Source organism: Nyctibius grandis, chromosome 18 (assembly GCF_013368605.1).
Source record: "Nyctibius grandis isolate bNycGra1 chromosome 18, bNycGra1.pri, whole genome shotgun sequence".
NCBI lineage: Eukaryota > Metazoa > Chordata > Aves > Nyctibiiformes > Nyctibiidae > Nyctibius > Nyctibius grandis.
This window is the reverse complement of record NC_090675.1, coordinates 4,590,447-4,607,441: the sequence shown is the minus strand read 5'-3', so window position 1 is coordinate 4,607,441 and position 16,995 is coordinate 4,590,447. Positions and strand designations below refer to the sequence as shown.

General features: G+C 50.5%; 1 protein-coding gene across 1 annotated transcript; it reads right to left on the bottom strand.

Annotated features, from left to right (window-relative positions):
• Window positions 1-154: 154 nt before the first annotated feature.
• On the bottom strand, window positions 155-14,421 carry LAT2 (linker for activation of T cells family member 2). Its single transcript, XM_068415903.1, has 13 exons — window positions 14,395-14,421; window positions 9,683-9,788; window positions 8,924-8,963; window positions 7,388-7,431; window positions 6,475-6,529; window positions 5,872-5,915; window positions 5,245-5,283; window positions 4,632-4,662; window positions 4,440-4,495; window positions 3,128-3,193; window positions 2,229-2,291; window positions 1,301-1,373; window positions 155-544 (listed from the first exon to the last, which is right to left on the bottom strand). The coding sequence occupies exons 2-13, from the start codon at window positions 9,768-9,770 to the stop codon at window positions 526-528; spliced, it is 618 nt and encodes a 205-aa protein (XP_068272004.1). The 5' UTR covers window positions 9,771-9,788; window positions 14,395-14,421; the 3' UTR covers window positions 155-525.
• Window positions 14,422-16,995: the final 2,574 nt, after the last annotated feature.

The following is a 16,995-nucleotide window of genomic DNA, read 5'->3' as shown; positions in this document are numbered from 1 at the left end:
CAGGTTGGTATCTCATTTAGCTCCAGAAAACCATGGCTGTTGTAAAAGCAACCTCTGCCTTGCCAGTTCCTCTCTTGGAGGAAACTGCTTCTGTAGGAGAGCGTAGCAACTAAACCAGAACGTAATCCCTACGTCTTAATACCATTGTGCATGAGTCACCCTGACAAATTAAGTAGCTGGCTGCATTACTGCTCAGCAATTTAAATATTCGTTTCATGTTTGACAGGAGAAAACATTGCATGGGCTGGCCATCCTCCCTCGAAGAGATGTGCAGGGAAATGAGATGGGATAACAAGTTCTTGGCTTGCCCGTGGTCAGTGCGAGGCAGAATGCTTTCTCCTGTTGCAGGTTTGCAGTTGGGCTTGTGTGGGACTTCAAGCAGAGCATTTCTTCCTTTCAGCGGCACCCCTTCTGCGTTATCTTGGGCACAATTTGGAGAAGAGATTTCACTGAGGGATCGAAATCTGGCCACTCCCTGTGTGCATGCTCGCTGGGTGTGCTCTTACAGCTCAGCAAAGGACCTCTTCAGACTCTATGCAGAATACTTGAAATAAGGGGAAAAAACAGTAAGGCCACTGACTTTTAATCCCCGCTTTCAACTTCTTAGCACAGTGGTGTTTATTTTCCTCTCTCCCTTTCCCAGTGATCCACATACACTTGTCTGCCAGGAACTCAGCCAGCGTTTGCTGTGGGCTCTCCGCAAGGCCCCTGAGAGCCCGTTCTGAGACACAACAGCTAATGCAGAACCTGTCACTGTGTTTGGTGTATCTGGGGCTGCTTTTCTTCCATACGTTACCATGCATTTACTCATGCTGGGTTGTATTACCCACTCATTCAGTGTCATGCAACATTCCTGCATCTCTCTGCAGATGGTTTTTACTTTAACTGCCTTGAGTGATTCTTTATCATCAGCATCAGGCTGCTGCTGCTAATGGGGCAGGATATGCGGGCTTTGCACAACAGGCAGGGTTCAGCTCAGCCCAGGGAATCCCTCACGCTGCTCAGACCAGAGAGTGTTTGGGGGTTCCTGTCTGCAGCACATAGCAGCGCTACCCAAAGCTGCTCTGAAGCGGTTTTGAGTTCCTGTTGGAGGAGGGCAGTGCTGCGGCTGGGACACAGACTTTGACAAACGTGTCTCCATAGTCGGCGTTAGTTAGAGACGTGCCACGGCTGCCCCTGCTCCCTGCGCTGCCCGGCTGGCCCTGCCAGCAAGGGGCCAAGCTCCAGCCAAGCTCTCTTTGGCATAAACACAATCCTCCCACCCCCAAATGAATCCATCAGCCAATTGCTCTCTTTGTACCTTTGCTTTGCCGGAGGGGCAGGGGCCGTGTTAACATAGTCTGGCTCGTCATCCGGGCTTTCTGCCTGCAGAGCTGTGGGTGGATGGGAAGCACTGATCAGTAAGCAGGTTGATCTGAAGACATCTACACACCATAGACATGCTGTGCATCCTGCCAATATTTAGCCTTCAGTCTGGTCTCAGAAACCTCGGATCACAACGTCGAGGTCTCCTTGAAGGGGCTTCAAAATGCTCACAGCAAATTTGCAAACGCTCTGCGAGCAGTGAGCGTGGACAGCTTTTCGGAGCCAAAAGAGACGGACTTAGGTTTGATCTAGAGAGCGCGCAAACAGGATAACAAGAATCAGTTTGCTTAGGCAGCTTCCACACGAGAGACAGAAAGCTCTTAAATATATCTGTATACATTCACCACTATCTCCCAGGCCAGACTACCCCTGCGCAGCACAGGAAGCCACAGGTTAGATTAATCTGCAGTTTAAACGTTAGCTTAAGAGATCTGCACCCCCATTACTGCAGGAGAGTCATGGGCTGACCCACTGGGTGTGCGTGCCACACATTTCTTTTTTGGAGGGGATTACACGGCTGAGCTTGCACCAGGGCAACTTCAAAATGTAAGAGGATATAAGACATGAAGGGTGACATTCTTCTGTGGCATCCCGTGGTTGGGGTTGAGGCACGGCCACCTACGTGGTGGCCTTTTGAGTGGTAGAAACACCACATCCCATCACAGCAGCATCCAGTTACAAGTGCACGTAGCAATTTGCACATTGTCTTAGGTGTTTATCACAGACCATTGGGGGAAAAAAAAATAACTCAAGACGGGAGTGATGGCTGCATTGCCCCGATCGTGGTCGATTCTGGTCTAGAGCAACAGGCTCCCCGTCCATGAGCACCAGCCCTGAATAGCAAACAGTCGCTGAGAACGTACCTTCCGCTTGCTGGCGTTTCCATATGTGTATTGCCGCGCTGTTCTCGTAGTCTACAGCGTCGTCTGTGACCAAGAAGAGTTTGGACAGGATGATGCTGAACAGCGAGTGGACTAAAAACGGACCTTTGTGACCCGCCCCCGCCCCCCCCCCGGTGCCACACCCCGACTGCCCCGTGCACGTGGCTGAGTTTCCAGCCGGGCGGCTGCCGTCCTGCTGATGCTGCCTCATCACTTTTCCAGCCCTGACCATGCGCCTGAATATCCGCAGGCATGGATGGGGATCAGACTGGTCCCTGCTACTCCTGCCTCCTCTAATCGCTCTGTACAAAGCCAGGCAGGAGCAGGGCAGGCTTTAGCAACACAGAAAGTGTTGTGTTAATTCACTGAAGGAAACCAAATTGACTTCCTATTTCGGTTGCAACATCCCAGGACAGAAGCTGGAAGCCCTTAAGCAGACGCTGTCATGTCACACCATCCTCCAGCAGCTCACTGGCTGCAGCCTTCTTGGGCTGGATGTGGTGAGACACCTGAGCTGGGGCCAGAACCACGATCAGTCTTGGCTGTAACAACACTAAAAACCTAACACTAAACTAAAAACGCAGACCCCAAAGCTCCTGAATTGCTGCAGAAACCTCCAAGTCAAAGGGATCAGCTTGGAGGTGAGCTCTCGGCCGGTAAGGTACCACCACGTGCATGTTCCTGCAGGAAGGGGAAAGGCTCCAGGTTTGCTCTGTGCCTGTGGCAGCCCCTGCACCCCGGCTCCGCCAACACGGAGCTGATAGGAAGAGCTGAGCCTGCGAACAAGGGGGTTTTCCCTCAGCTGAGCAGGTCACCATCCCTCTCTGCGCTTCCAGATACCTTTGTGTGACACGCACGAACCACAACAGCAACACAGGTACCTGGGGCGGAGCTGTTAGACACTCCAATGATGACGTTTTGGTAGGAATGGGAATCCTCCTCTTTCTCTGGCAGAGAGAAGAAAGAGAAGGGACAAAGGACTTAAGGAAGCGTAGGTGACATGGGGAGATCCCTCAGCACCTGCAGCAGAGGGCTGTTTCCCACAACAAAACCCACAGTAGCTAAAAAATCATTAGTCTTTGGTATGGTCATGGCACCCAAGCTGGAAAAGTTTGCAGACCATGTAAGCACCGCTGCTGCCCACCCCATGACCCTCCAATGCTTCTCCAAAGCCTCATCGAAGGGAGGAAGCACCGAGCTCAGCAGGTCGACTGATCTCAGCCAGGACAGGCAGTCCCTGCGTGGGTGAGGGCTCTGCACAGCGGGCAGGAGGAGAAGGCATTAGCCCAGGGAGCTACTCGGAGCAGCTCCGCGACAGCTACACACTGACACTACCTCTAGGTAGTCCTCAGCCACTGAAAAAGCATTAAAACTAATAAGGGATACAAAAACATTCATGTTAATACATTCAGGTTTCTCTTTCTCCCTTTTTTCCCCTCTGTTTTTTTTTTTAAGTAAGGTAATTTTTTTTGATAAACAAGATATTTTTTCCCTTTTTTTTTAAATCTTTTTTTTTTTTTTTTCCTCCCCCCAGTCTCTAAATAAAACATAGGATCCGTGTTTTGAAACTCATTTTAGGTAAAAATAGATTGATGTCCGAGTCAGAGCAGAAAAACGCCGAGTATCCGTGAGGTGAAAATGTTTCATAGATGCAATATTTGCCTTGAAAAGATGCATTTGAATGGAGTGGTGTATTTCATCCCACCTGCATTCACTAGCCTATAAACCGATCACGTAAAATATTTGAACATGTCCCTTTGGCAAAAAGCTTCTGGATGAGGACATGCCCTTTCCCACGCATTTGGGCAGGACCCCACGGGCTGCAACCTCCGCTCACCCAAACCAGCCTGGGCTGTGAGCAGGAAAACGGCCTCGTTACCCCAAACGCTCCTGCAGCGATGGATAATTCACTGCTGCCCAGAAACGGAGTAAGAACAAAGTGTTTAGCGCAATCGCAGCCGTGGATGCATTTGGGCTGTCCAGCCAACGGATGGACCGATCAGGGCTTGGGCATCCCTCACAGCCCTGCTACACCCCTCAACGAATGTGTATCCTGGACCCACGCTTGCTCCAGGCTGTACAGCAATGACCCACAGACCTAGGCAAGAAAAGCCTCGTGGGCTCCCTGGAGCCACGGGCCAGCTGGGCTGGCAGCTGGAGAAGGAACCCGTCGTGCTCACGGGGAGACCTTACCGTTGGGTGGTGTGAAGAACCTGGCACAGCTGTAGTAATCCATAGATATGGGTTCCCTGCGAGAAGAAGAGCCGCCGTTAGCTCCTCCTGCTCCCACGGGCTTCCCAGCCCGAGCTACAAGAGAGCCAGGACCACACTGGGACCAGTACAGCTCTGCTCGATCGCGCTGGTGGGCAGCAACCAGCTACTTACACGTAGGCAGCGTCCCCGCGCAGGTGCTCCTCTGCAAGCACAAAGGGTTTGCCATCAGCACACCACACCATTGCAGAAACTCAAATTGCCGTCCCAAAGCGCAGCCGGACAAATTCCCCAGGCGCAGCTACCGCAGATGTCCCCAGCAGCAGGACAGCCCCGGAACGGCCCCAAAGCCCGTCCACAAGCAGAACCAGGAGGCTGGAGCAGGGGGAGGCAGCCCCGATCCACCCTGGGGCCCTGAGAAAACCAGGGCTCACCACTTCTCACGGACAGATCCTGCCAGCTGGCAGGGAGATCGGGAACATCCTCCCCGGGCTGGGAAAGGAGAGCACAGCCCCACATGCCAATAATCCTCTCAGAGCAAGCGCCAGCTCACACTGCCCCGGGAGGGAGTGGGGGGCTCGCGAACATCCCGTCCCCCTCTGCTCTGACTGTTAATCAGCTCAGCGCCCGTCTTATAAAGCAATCACCGAATTAACAAAGCCAGAGCTCTGCCAGCTGCGGTGCCGGCTGCCTGCGCTCAGCCCCCCGGCTCGCATCCCTGGGAGCCTCTCGTCGCCTCGGCACCCTTCCCTCCCCGCACCCCTGGGTGTGCAGCTGCTGCATTTACCTGTCAGGAAGTTCTGGTACCGGGACTCGGTCCTGCTCCCTGGGGAAAAGGAGAGGGGCACGTTATGCTCAGGCTGAGCGATGGGAGCCATTTGATGACGGAGCCACCGAGTGTTTCAGCATCAGCAGCTCTGCCCCTGCCCAGCTCTTTGCTCAGGGCCAGGGGACACAGCTGCAAGGCTGGACGCCCCAGGGCGGAGGTGTTGGGACAGCAAACGGTGATATTTTAAATAACCTGGCCCTGTGGCTCTAACCAGGACGGGTCAGCCGTAGCAAGATGAGCCCTGGATTTTAAACTCAGACCCAGGTTAGTTCTTATTAAGTGTCACTGCACAGACCAGCCACAAGCGTCGTGGGTAGGTGCTAATAACAGCAGTTAATTTTATCATCACCCAGCACGTTTCCAGGATAACCCTCGCCGTGCCCTGCCCAGGGTCCCAGCAGTGAGTAACCAGCCTCTTGGAGGCTCCATCTTCCCAAAACAGGTGGGAGCTCCCAGCCAGCACCTACATGAACAGGCAGAGATTTGCAGCATCCCCATTTATGAATTTGGTGGTAGGTGCTTCCCCCGTGGCCACATGGATGGGAAGATCATGGAACCAGTGCCTGTCCTGGGGGAGATACTCACCGTATCCAGCATGGCGGGAGGTGCCGAGCTCCTCGGTGGTTTTCCTGAAAGAGAGAAAAGGGAGCTAAAATCCCAGGTCTGAGCAAACCGTACCAGGGGTTACAAACCAGAGCAATGGCTGAGCCAGAAGGACCATCCGTGAAACCTCCCTGTGAGGTTATAGCAGGACACACATCAAGCAATGGAAAATGTAAAGTTTGGGGTCAAATCCCAGGATGAGAACAGCTATGCCTGAATATTGCAACAGAGTTATTGCGGCTGTGTAGTTCTTGGGGGTTTTGGTGGTGGGGAGAAGGACTTTTCTCGTGTCAAACTGCTTATTAGCAAAGAATGGCCATTTCTTTTTCACGATGTACCTGTTATGGACAACCACAGCTCATTTCCTTGGGTTTGATTTAAATGGTTGCCAGTAGACCACAAACAGACTGAAGAAAATCCAGAAAAAGTCCAAACCCGCTACTGACCATCAATAAATCAAGTATAGCCCAAGTCCCCCCTATAGGTTCCAGAACCCAATCCCAGATCCTGAACATTCACGTATGTTGGGTGCAGTTCATCCAGCCTTGGCTCTATAGCCAGGTTTTGGGTTGTTTTTTTACCTACCTTGCTATTGATAAGTTTTCAGGTTCCTTAATTTGTTCCAGCCTTCGGGTTATAGCTAGCACCAAGAACAAACCGAGATGTTAATGATTACAGCAGCAGCAGATATTTCAACGAGCACAGAGCATCCACCAGAGGGGATTCCCTGGCACCAGCAAGCATTTTTCTAACGCATCCCAAAACAGCTTCCAAATCGTTCCTCGGAAGTACATAGTGGCCAAAACGGGAAGGAAACAGAGGAAAAGGTCTGTGCAGACCGCAGGGCTAGCAAACGCACACCAGAGGAAGCTTAGTTCCTATTTTCCCCCAAACCCACTTGGTTTTGGGGCCTTTCCCATGCCCAGCACCAGCAGGTTATAAGCTTTGGTTGGGCTGGGCTGAAGCAAAGACTTGTAGGGGGTTTGTGTGGCTCAGCCCCAGCAAGGTCCCAGAGAAAGGCGCGGCCCCGCTGAGCCCATCTGCAGCCGGTGACATTTAACACAGACCCCGTCAGCGGCTCGTTTCAGGATAAAAATGAAAAGGTCAGCGCTAGCCCGCCCTGCCGCAGGAAGCGGCGAGGGAGCGATGACAAGTGAGTCACTCCCATCCATTCAGGTTCACCCACACTGTCGCTTTCACAGGGTGAGCAGAGCGGGTTGGAGAGCCCAGGTTAACGAGGCGTTGCCTTTTGGTGGCATCGCTCTAGTGATTGATTTTCAATGCAAAGGGAGGTTGTTTCCTAGAGCTCAGAATTCACATCCCTAGAAGCATCTAAGGTGGCTCTGACAATCTTGGTCTAATATCGTTTCACCACCTGGCTCTGAGGTGACCTCGAATTCTTTGATTCTGTGACCCTTTTATTTTTACTTTCCCCCGTTCTGTGCACATGGGACCCCCACCCCATGATGCAGGAGCCCCCTACAACCTTCATACTCACTGGAATGGGATCGAATCACCTCAAACCTCTGCTGGCTTTCAAGCCTGGAAAAAACAGAGGGACAACCCTCAGCTGGATTTTGGCATCTGTGACAAGGAGAAGAGGTACGAGAGACCTCCCTGTTTGGCGAGTGGAGGGCAGAGAGCACAGCCTCCACGCTGGGCTCGGTGAAACGTGTCATGCAGGACCCACGTGAGCTGGGAGCAGCTTCCTGGACTCCTCTTTGGCCCTTTAAATTCAACATCAGCTAAGGGAAAGACCCAGGGATGAGGAAAAAAATCATTTAGGATGATTCCTACTCCGACACTTTATGTACCAGTTAAGGCCAGAAGAGCAATTTCATCCACAAAAAAATGGATGTTCGTGAAATGGCTTCAAACCCCACTGCTTCACCTCCACTGCTATCCCTGCCCCTCCCAACATCCCTTAACATCAACCTCAATAAAAATAACGTACGTGATCAACAATAAAAACAACAGACATGCCCAATAACCGCTTTACTTTCTAGTTAACAGGAGAGCTGCTCTTCAGAGCACGACAGGATTCAACGGCTCTTCTACTGCAGGTGCCTACAGGCACTTCCTAACCCTGATCTTGGGACCCTGAAAGTGTTCCTTTCCCCCCCCACTTTCGTTCAGGTCACCTCCCTGTCCCAAGCCGCTATCCATGGCACAGGGCTGGCGGGGAGATGGGGTGTCGGGCAAAGGAACTCATTGCAAAGTCTGCAAATACACAGAGTTAAACCACTTTGCTTCCAAAAAGCCCCAACTAACCCAAACCAGATCTCTAAAGAGAGCGCACAATACCACAAGTCTGAGGTCAAACCACCTAATCCAGGTATAAATTTCAAGAAGGCAGGATGATGGAGTACGAGCACGCAGGGGATGAAGCCTGAGCTGGCTTTGCCATCGCTCTCCAATGGGCCACACCAAAGCCTTTCCCCCGGTCCCAGGCAAGCGAGGCAGAAGCAAACACCCCAACCCCAGGGAGGCTTTCGCAGAGCCCTTTGGCACCACGTTTGCTCCTATAGCAAAGGTTACAAGCCAGCTTTTTTTTTTTCTTTCTATCATTTAGCTGTGGTTTGTCTGTTGCTGAAGGAAATAAGGGGGGGTCGTGTGCGTACAATGCATTTCCTCCATGGCTTACGCTGCAGGTCGGTGGTTGCTCAGGCACAAGGTCCCAGCCAAGGGCAGGGTCTCATTTATGAAGTTACCAACCTCTCTACATCATCTCAGGGCACAACAAGACAGGATAAGAATTTGCCCAATTCTCCCAGACCTTTTTCCAACTAGTTACTGACTCACAGGTATGACGGTCAGAGCTCCGGTTTCATTTTGGATTATTCCGTGTAACGGCGTTACCCCGTGAGCAGCACCCTGCGCTGGGCATGCTGCCCCGCACGCCCCGTCCTGGGATTATCGTGTTTTCTATAAACGCAGATTTCAGCTGTGAGGTACGGAGAGGGTCTGTCTCTGGCCAGGGTCTCACCCCGAGTGAGCTGTTTGGGGAGAAGCATGATTGTGAACAGCAACTTACTGGCTTCTCCGCTCGCTCGGCTGCTTCTCTCGCTTGGTACCTGGAGGCAAGGGGAAAAAAAGCTCTTAGAAAAGGATGATTTGGGAGTTAAAGATCAGAAAGACCAATAAAACACATCCACAAAACTTCTTCAACAGGGAGCACGAGAGGACAGCAGAGTCACCGAGAGCAGCACTTGTGATGGTGTTTCGATTAATTTTCTTTAAACCGTGTTTAAATTTAGTATTTATCTTGGACACCACAAAGCAAGCCAGCCATTCCTGTCCCCAAAACCCCACACTGCAGCCTCTCTCCCCCAGTAAAGCCCACCCAGTGCTCAGAGGTGAGCTCCAACCCCCACTGGGTGGGTGCTCACCCCACCCTCTTTGTATTTAATGTACGTAGGAATTTCTCCTTCAGACTCTCCTTCCGTGCCTGCTCACCCCAGAGCCTCTGCAGGGTTTGTGCACCCAGAGATGGTCCTCCCAGGTGGGATATCCCAAAGCCACCCACCACGGTGATCACGGAGAGGGGGTCTGCAGCCCACGGCGTCACACCCGCTCTGAGGAAGGGGAGCTGCAGGGTCGGGGGGTCTCTCTCCCTCAGCTGCTCTCTGTCCACCAGCAGACACCCTTCCCAGCTCCAGCGAGCATCCCCACGACAGCAAAGCTCCCTGAGGCTGAGCAGAACCAAACCCACCTGGAGGGGACATCCCAAGAGGAAAGGGTCTGTGCAGTGTGACCCCCCCAACCCAGCCTGGGACCGCGGGCAGGACCTTACCGGAGAGCTGGCACTTGACGCAGAGGCTGACGGCGGCCCCGAGCACCATCAGCACGGCGGCCACCCACAGCAGCTCCAGCTGCGCCATGGCCCGGCCGCATCCAGCCTGAAACACAGTGGCAAGGGGAACCCCGTGAGCATCAGGGAGTCCGTACCCCCGCAGGGCCACGTGCCGCCTGCCTCCGCACCCCCAGAGCTGGGCGTTTGCTGAGGACGCAGAAGGGACTTTAGGGTTACACGGCCCTGGGGCAGTGGAGGCAATGCCCTCGTGCTGCTCTGGTCCGAGGGGCCACACACACGCTGCCCACCCCAGGGAGACCCGAGCACACCCCGGAGCCAAACCTCCATTTCACCACAGGGAAAGGGAAGAGGTTCAGGAGGTTCCCCTTTGCCCACCAAACGGGACACTGGCACGAAGAGGAAAAACACGCTTGGATTCACCCATTCCCAACCCTGTAACGTACGGTGCCATCATCAAACGTTCTCAGCAGATAATATTTTTTAATATTCAGAAGAGAGGGCAAAAAGCGATGTGCTTTGAAATACCCAAAGCTGCCAAGACCTTCGTACAAGTCGCTCCAGTTATTTCCCTGCAGCACAGAATTACTTTAAATGTTAAATTCCCCACACTGTTTCCTGCATGGAGCTGGCTCAGACACTGGCTCTTCCCCTCCTTTCCATGACAGGCTCTTCCACAACAGCAGCTAACAGTTTGTAATAATCAGCATGACTTGGCTCGAATTTTTTCCTTTAAAATACAAAACATCCTATAAACATCACAGAAAACAGCCTGCTGAGTCTGGGACAGACCATTTAGCCTATTCCTATTCCCCAGGGCCAGATTTTCTTTACTTACAGATTTTTTTAATTTATTTTTGTTTTTAATAAACTTCTTCTTTGGCCCCTAGGGATAGAGATGTTTCAACTTGCCAAAAGCCAGTACATCATCGCTCTGCCTGGTAGGAAGCTTTCCTACCACCTAACTCGAATCTCCCTTACTACAATCCAAGCCTGTATTGTACTGGTATATCCACTGTGGATGGGTGGGGAATATATATATTAAAAAAATAATAAATCAATAAAATATTGAAAAATAATTTAAAATAATTAAACAAATATCAATAACAGATGATAGAAAACAGCAGCTTGATTCTGCCCTGCTCAGCCACTTGTGTAAAGTGGAATAAATAACCTTTCCCTGCCCAGACTGCAAGCCACACCGACACCCCTGGGGATCTTTCCCTGCAGAAGTTCTTGCAGCACTTTCTGAAGAAGCTGGGATGAGTTGTTTCAAATTAACAACGTGCCCAGACCCCCATGGAGCCAGCCCAGAGGTGCAGGACCAGCACCCCCAGCTGCAGCCGGGACATCAGGGATGGAGCCTGGTCAAAACCGTGTGGTTTCTCACATCATTTTTCCTTGGCTCAACATCTCCCATGGAAATCATGAGCTGTGGATCATCTCTAAAGCATCTGCAAGAGGCAGCTAAGGGAAGTTGGCCCAATGCTGGTGACCAAAATTTGTTACATAAAGGGCTGTAACACTGCTGGCTTCTTTGTGGGAGGTTTTTGGTTATTGTTTCTTTTTTCTTCTCTCTCTCTCTTTTTTTTTTTTTTTTTTTTTTTTTTTTTTTTTTTTTTTTTTTTTTTTTTTTTTTTTTTTTTTTTTAAACTAAAGGCAGAGCTGAAGGCGCCTGATAAGACTGACCTAGCTTGTACCTTTGTAGGACACGCCACCATCTCCCTTCCAGAGCTGGTTTTATTTCTGCAGCAACCCCAGGCTGCTCCCGAGCCCCTCGCTGGGCAGGAGCACGAGAGGTGGTTGTTTGCAGGGGCTGCCGAGCAGGGCACCGCACGTCCCATCCCCACCACGGCATCCCCCCAGTGAAAGCTCCCACAGACACCGAGCACCAGCCCAGGGTTATTATTTGTGCTCACCAAGCACCCAAGCCCATGGAAATCCTTTCCTTTGGTGCAAAACCTCCTCTCGTACGGAGCTGCTGGAGGAAGGTGATGAACGGATTTATGACAAGCAGAAGGCTGGAGGCACTTACTCACGGCTGGCGGGATATAAATAAAACATTTGGAAGGCTGAACATGCTTTCCCTGCTCTCTGCCTTGGGGAGACGGGAGAGGAGAATAAAAAAGCTCATGACACAGAGGGCTGTGATGAGGCCCAAGCACATCAGAAGGAGGTATGGCGTTAATGACTTGCTCATCAGCCTTGTTTTCAAGATGCTAAATTCAAACACAGGCAGGAAACAGGTTCCCATCTAGTTTCAGCTCTTCAGGAGTAAAATTCAGAGAGCAGCAAAACGCCCTGTTCTCTTTATACACTTCTCTGTTCTCCTTTTCTATGGTTTTCCCCCCCCTTTTTGTGCTGGCAGAAGTTTCTCCTTGCCCAAGGCAGCCGGCACGGGCGCATGTCTCCGGCAGCGAGGGCTGCCCATGCACCGCAGCCCCACAAACCCCCCGGGAGCTGCCGCTCCGAATAAGTAATTCCAGGGCGAGAAACCCGTGGGCGGCTGGATGGAGCCCTGCTCTCTGCAGCACGGGACCTCTCCTGTGCGGGGGACACGCGCCTTCCCGAACAGGGGCTGCTCTTTGCACGGCCCCAGGTACTTTTAGCAATCAAAGAAACAAACTTCACTTTTTTTTTTAAATGGGAAGGATTAACAAACTTGCAAAAGCTCATCCAGTCTGTACATGCCAGGTGTTGGCAGCTCGGCTGCTGGTGCGGAAGGTTTCTAGTCGTAAATTAAGGAGTAAACCCAGTAACAGGGCTCACTACAAACACCGAAGGGAAGGAGAGGTGGTTTTATCAGGGAAGACTGAAAGGTCTCTCGCTTTTAAGTCTACTAAAGCAGAGAGTGAGAGTACATGGACATCCACTGTCAATCTGTCCAAGAGAGAAGCACCAAAGCGAGAAAAGCATTTGAAATTTAAATCAGAAATACTGGCTTATAAAATGAGCGGGTATAAGCTGGATACGTACAGGCTAGGAATAAAATTCCGAATGGATGGAAATTCTGGAAGAAGTTTCCAATGGCAGCAGAAGAGGCAAAAAGCTGTTAAAAACCCTTGAAGAGTATTTAAAATGTACTTTTTGCAGAAAAACCAGAAGAGTGAGGAATGTGTTGATGTGGCACCAGCAAAAACGGCCGGGTTTCTGTAAGCTCCTCTCAGATGGAGCCGGTTCAGCCCTTTGCAGATGTCAGGCTCACCCCCCAAGTTCACATTGCAAGATAAAGACTGAAGTTGCAGGTTTATGTCATGTATTCAACCCATTTGTAAAAAAAAAATGCCCCAAAGGCAAATATAAAACAGTTGTCTTCTCTCCCCTCCAGAATGTTTTGTAGTCTGCACCGGTTTGCAATAAATTCAGCCTAATTTGGACTGATGGGATGAGTCACCAGCATGAAATATGAAGTGAAGGGTTTATTTAAAACCTCGCCATACAAAATGTAGCTCACGGACTTGTTGAACAGATGCAATATTCAGCTTGACTCAATGTCTCCAACACTTCTAAGAAAAGAAACACCACTTTCCGTTTGTCTGCGTTGCACAGATTGCCGCAGAAAGTCCCAGCGACTTAGAAATTAAAGTCTCAGACTAAGGAAGCTCCTGTGGTTGGAACCACTTCAATGACCAGCCTTGAGCCGCCAGAAAATCTCCTTTCCAGAGGTCTGCACATCCCATTTCCTACCAGATTTTATGCCAGTGTAAGTTGTCTTAGGAAAGCTGCTGCCACATAGAAAAAGTCTGGTTTCGTACAGCTATTCAAGCAGACTACCCTTTATTTTATGCCAGGGGAGCAGTACATGCATTTTGGTAGAACATAGGACAAGAGGGAAAATTGGAATTGATAAATCAACTTTCACGTAGATGATTGCTTTGTAAAATGCTTTAAAAAAAAACCTCAGGTGGAAAATACAGCGCAAAATGCTAATCACAAGCAGCGTGCCAGCACGAGGAGGCAATTCACAGAAATATCTTGTGTTTGTCCTTAACTCCCTCTTTTTCAGGCAGCAGCAAAGCCACACAGCATCCCTTGCCACTGCTGAGGAGTCCGGGGGGACACCACAGCAGGAATTGCAGAGACTGACAACCCGTATGTCTGTAACTAAGTACTCCTGTGCAGCAAACAACAATGCAAATGAGCCAATATCACACAAGGTTATTCCATAATTATCCTGTTTTGCTAAAGTGCCAACCTCAGAGCCTGTATTACACTGAACATTGATCACAAGAGAAAACTGATGCAAAGACAAAGCTCTTTTCTACCCAGGATTAGTAACCACAAGCACTTATATGCAGTAAAATAAACACATTCCTATACATGAATACACAGTCAGCCCTGAAACCGATGGAAATCTCAGAAGGCGTGGGTAAAGTCAATCCAGGTTTTACGGGACAGACTCTTATCTTGGGCCCAGAGGGGTGTAAGTGCCGCTGAGAAGGGACATTTGGTAATTTTCACACCTCGGAGCTTGCTGGGTGATGGCCATGAGCAGCAGCGAGGTGTAACGTCCCGCATGTTGATTTTCAGAGGGGTTTTACAGGGATGACCTTGAACCCTCTTTAAAAGGGTCACCAAGGTCTAGCTTAGGATCTCTGAGCTCCCTGAAATCAGTGGGACCCCCCACCTGCCCCAAAGCCTTCACATGAACTCCCTGCACCCCCAGGCACCTTTCTCTCCCCATCACACCTTACCCACAGCCTCAGCCGCTCTCCCCGATCTGTCCCATCTCCTCCTGCATCGCACGACACTGGAGCCGGTTCCTCTGGGGCTCGTCAGCCAGTTTCTGGTTTCCTGTCACCATCTGAATCACTAACCCCAACATCCGCCGCCCGGCCGGTCAGCCCCTCGTGAGAGGGACCCACGGGCGGTGCTCGCACCAGCCCTCCCTGGGCAGCCTCTCGCAGGAGCGTTTCAGTTTATCTGCCGCGGGGAAAGGAAGAGGCTCGGACGGCGAGGAACCACGCACTCTGCCAAGGTCCCTTCCCAAGCAGCCCTTGAGTTTCAGATGTGGCTGGTGCCCCCAAAAAAGTTCAAGTTTCCTTTTAGCAAAGAGCCTTGGCAGGATTTAACACCCCACGCTGGGAGCAGCAGGTGCCGCCTGGAAAAACTCATCGCAGGTAAAGCCAATAGCAAGTCGTCTCTTAGTTCTTACAGAAAAGATGATATCAAGTCTTAAAGGCAGCAAATAGCCTCAGGGCACCATTGCTAGCGGCCAGACCTGGAGCTCCTGTCATGAGCTGTAAGAATAAAACTATTTCTTATGCTTCAGTGTTGGCAGTTTGCAGACATCAGGCACAATTTCACTGTACTCTTAAAAAAAATAGTAGTTCATGATTTTTTCTGTGCCTGAATAGAAAAAGGAGGGTTTACAAATTATTGGGAGTTTATCTACTGGCTTAGAGCCCCGTTACAGCACACGATGTCTGTATCCTGCTCAAGGAATAGAAGAGTCTGCACGTGCACACAGCAGCCCTGGATAGTTGTAGCTACCAGAGTGCAACGGGCAGCTGGGCACACGCTGTACAACTGCAAACAAAACAACACCTCACGCTGCCTCTCCCTAAGGCTCTGCAATACCCCTCTTACATACAGCCATGTAAATTAATCCATAAGGGGAAATTTTGTTGTATTTAAATGAGGGCACTCTCAAGCTGCTACAACCAGCCACCTACATCCATCTCTCCATGACAGAAGGCAACTCTTCTATCATAAAAATGATAAAATACCCAACTGGGTACAGCTTTTGTAACTCTGGGATGGGAACTTTTTTATTGGGCTTTCAGAGGAAGCGTTGCTTTGGTAAGATAGTTAACCACTGTACGTGCAAATACATCTAGACTTTCTCTCTTCCAATTCTAACCTGAGGTGCAAAAATAGTTTCTTGCGTTTCAGAGCTGTTCCCACACGAAATATGTGTGCAGAAGCCTCCCTTGAAATCAGTACCTATAATCTGACCCAAAGACTAGGAGCGAGCCACCCAGCTCTGAGCTGCTTGCCCGGTTTCTGGCTGGCCTCCATGTAGGGAATACTACATGATGTGAAATGCTTTTCTGACTGCTAAAACAGTTGCTACAAAATGGGCGTTTCTAGCAGAGGTCTTCGCTATGAAGTAGTTTATTAGGGACTTTCTAGCAGGTTTTTTACATATTTAAACATAAACTGGTAACAGAAGTTTTAGAAAAGAGTTTTTTATAGCAGAACTGATGCTCTGAATACGCTGGAGACAATTACAGTTTGTCTTTCGTATCAGAACTCTATTTCATTAGGAACAGCCGATGCTATAAAGGGACCACACACCTACTTACAGGTTCCCTGATGGGTTTCACAGCTCCAGAGATGACTCACTGCCACGGTGCGGACGTTACCACAGCTGGCACGGGCTGCAGCAGAGGCACCCCCGTTAGTCCCCTAATTGCCTCCCACACCGACACGGGAGCGGGTAGAGGCTGTTGCCGTGCCCAGGGAGCAGCACCACGAGCCAGGACTGCTGACAGCACAGGGCAGCGGGGTCACCCCCAGGGAGATACAACAGCTCTTGGGTAGAGCGATGGCCTTCGAAGACATCAGTCCTCTTGAGAGATCAACCACCCTGATTTGTACCTTTGGTTAGCAGGTAACTACTGCAGTGATACCAACAGCGGTACGGACACCATCGCACTTTGTACTTCTCAGAAGAAGAGCTCAGTGTAGACGTTTCGGATAAGAGTCCCCACTCCGAGCACCTACCAAAACAACCACGAGTTCTACTCTTTGCAAGGCCAGACTGAGCCCCCTCCCTGACACACACACAATAACCCCTCAGACACCAAACCCAGGCTGTGATACCAGGCTCTACCCTGTGCCTACCCTCTCCCTCCTGTAACCCCTCTGCCTCATCTAGACCTGCTGCTAGAAACCATTTCTAGTCTGATAAAAGGTCAAAGACAGAGGAGCATCATGCTTTCATCTACTGCAATAAATGATATAACATGTCACATTACAAGTTCACCTTTCCATGTCCTTTTCAAAGCTTACCCATGTCAGCTTGGTTTTGTTTTCCCCCATAACAAACCCATAGCATCTACTCCTTCAGTCAGTTTTACCAGCAAACCAACCCCTTTTTTTTTTTCCCCCCTCTTTTTAATACATAACTAACCAGCTGTAGAAATAATTCTTTGGGCCCAGAGAGGCCATGAGACTCCATCTTCCCCCCTCGCAGCTTACCTGTTAGGCTTGGGAGGATGAATGCCCTGGGGAGCAGTTTACATCCTTTCAGATAAAGGTGGGGTCTGCTCACAGACCAGCTGTTTTTG

What these genes read in the sequence shown, in the direction of transcription:
- LAT2 (XM_068415903.1), bottom strand. Translation starts at nt 9,770, where the DNA reads ATGGCGCAGCTGGAGCTGCTGTGGGTGGCCGCCGTGCTGATGGTGCTC. An exon ending in CGTCAAGTGCCAGCTCTCCG is followed by an intron (nt 8,964 to 9,682) that starts GTAAGGTCCTGC and finishes CCTTGCCTCCAG; the next exon opens with GTACCAAGCGAGAGAAGCAG. An exon ending in GTCTAACAGCTCCGCCCCAG is followed by an intron (nt 2,292 to 3,127) that starts GTACCTGTGTTG and finishes TCTTGGTCACAG; the next exon opens with ACGACGCTGTAGACTACGAG.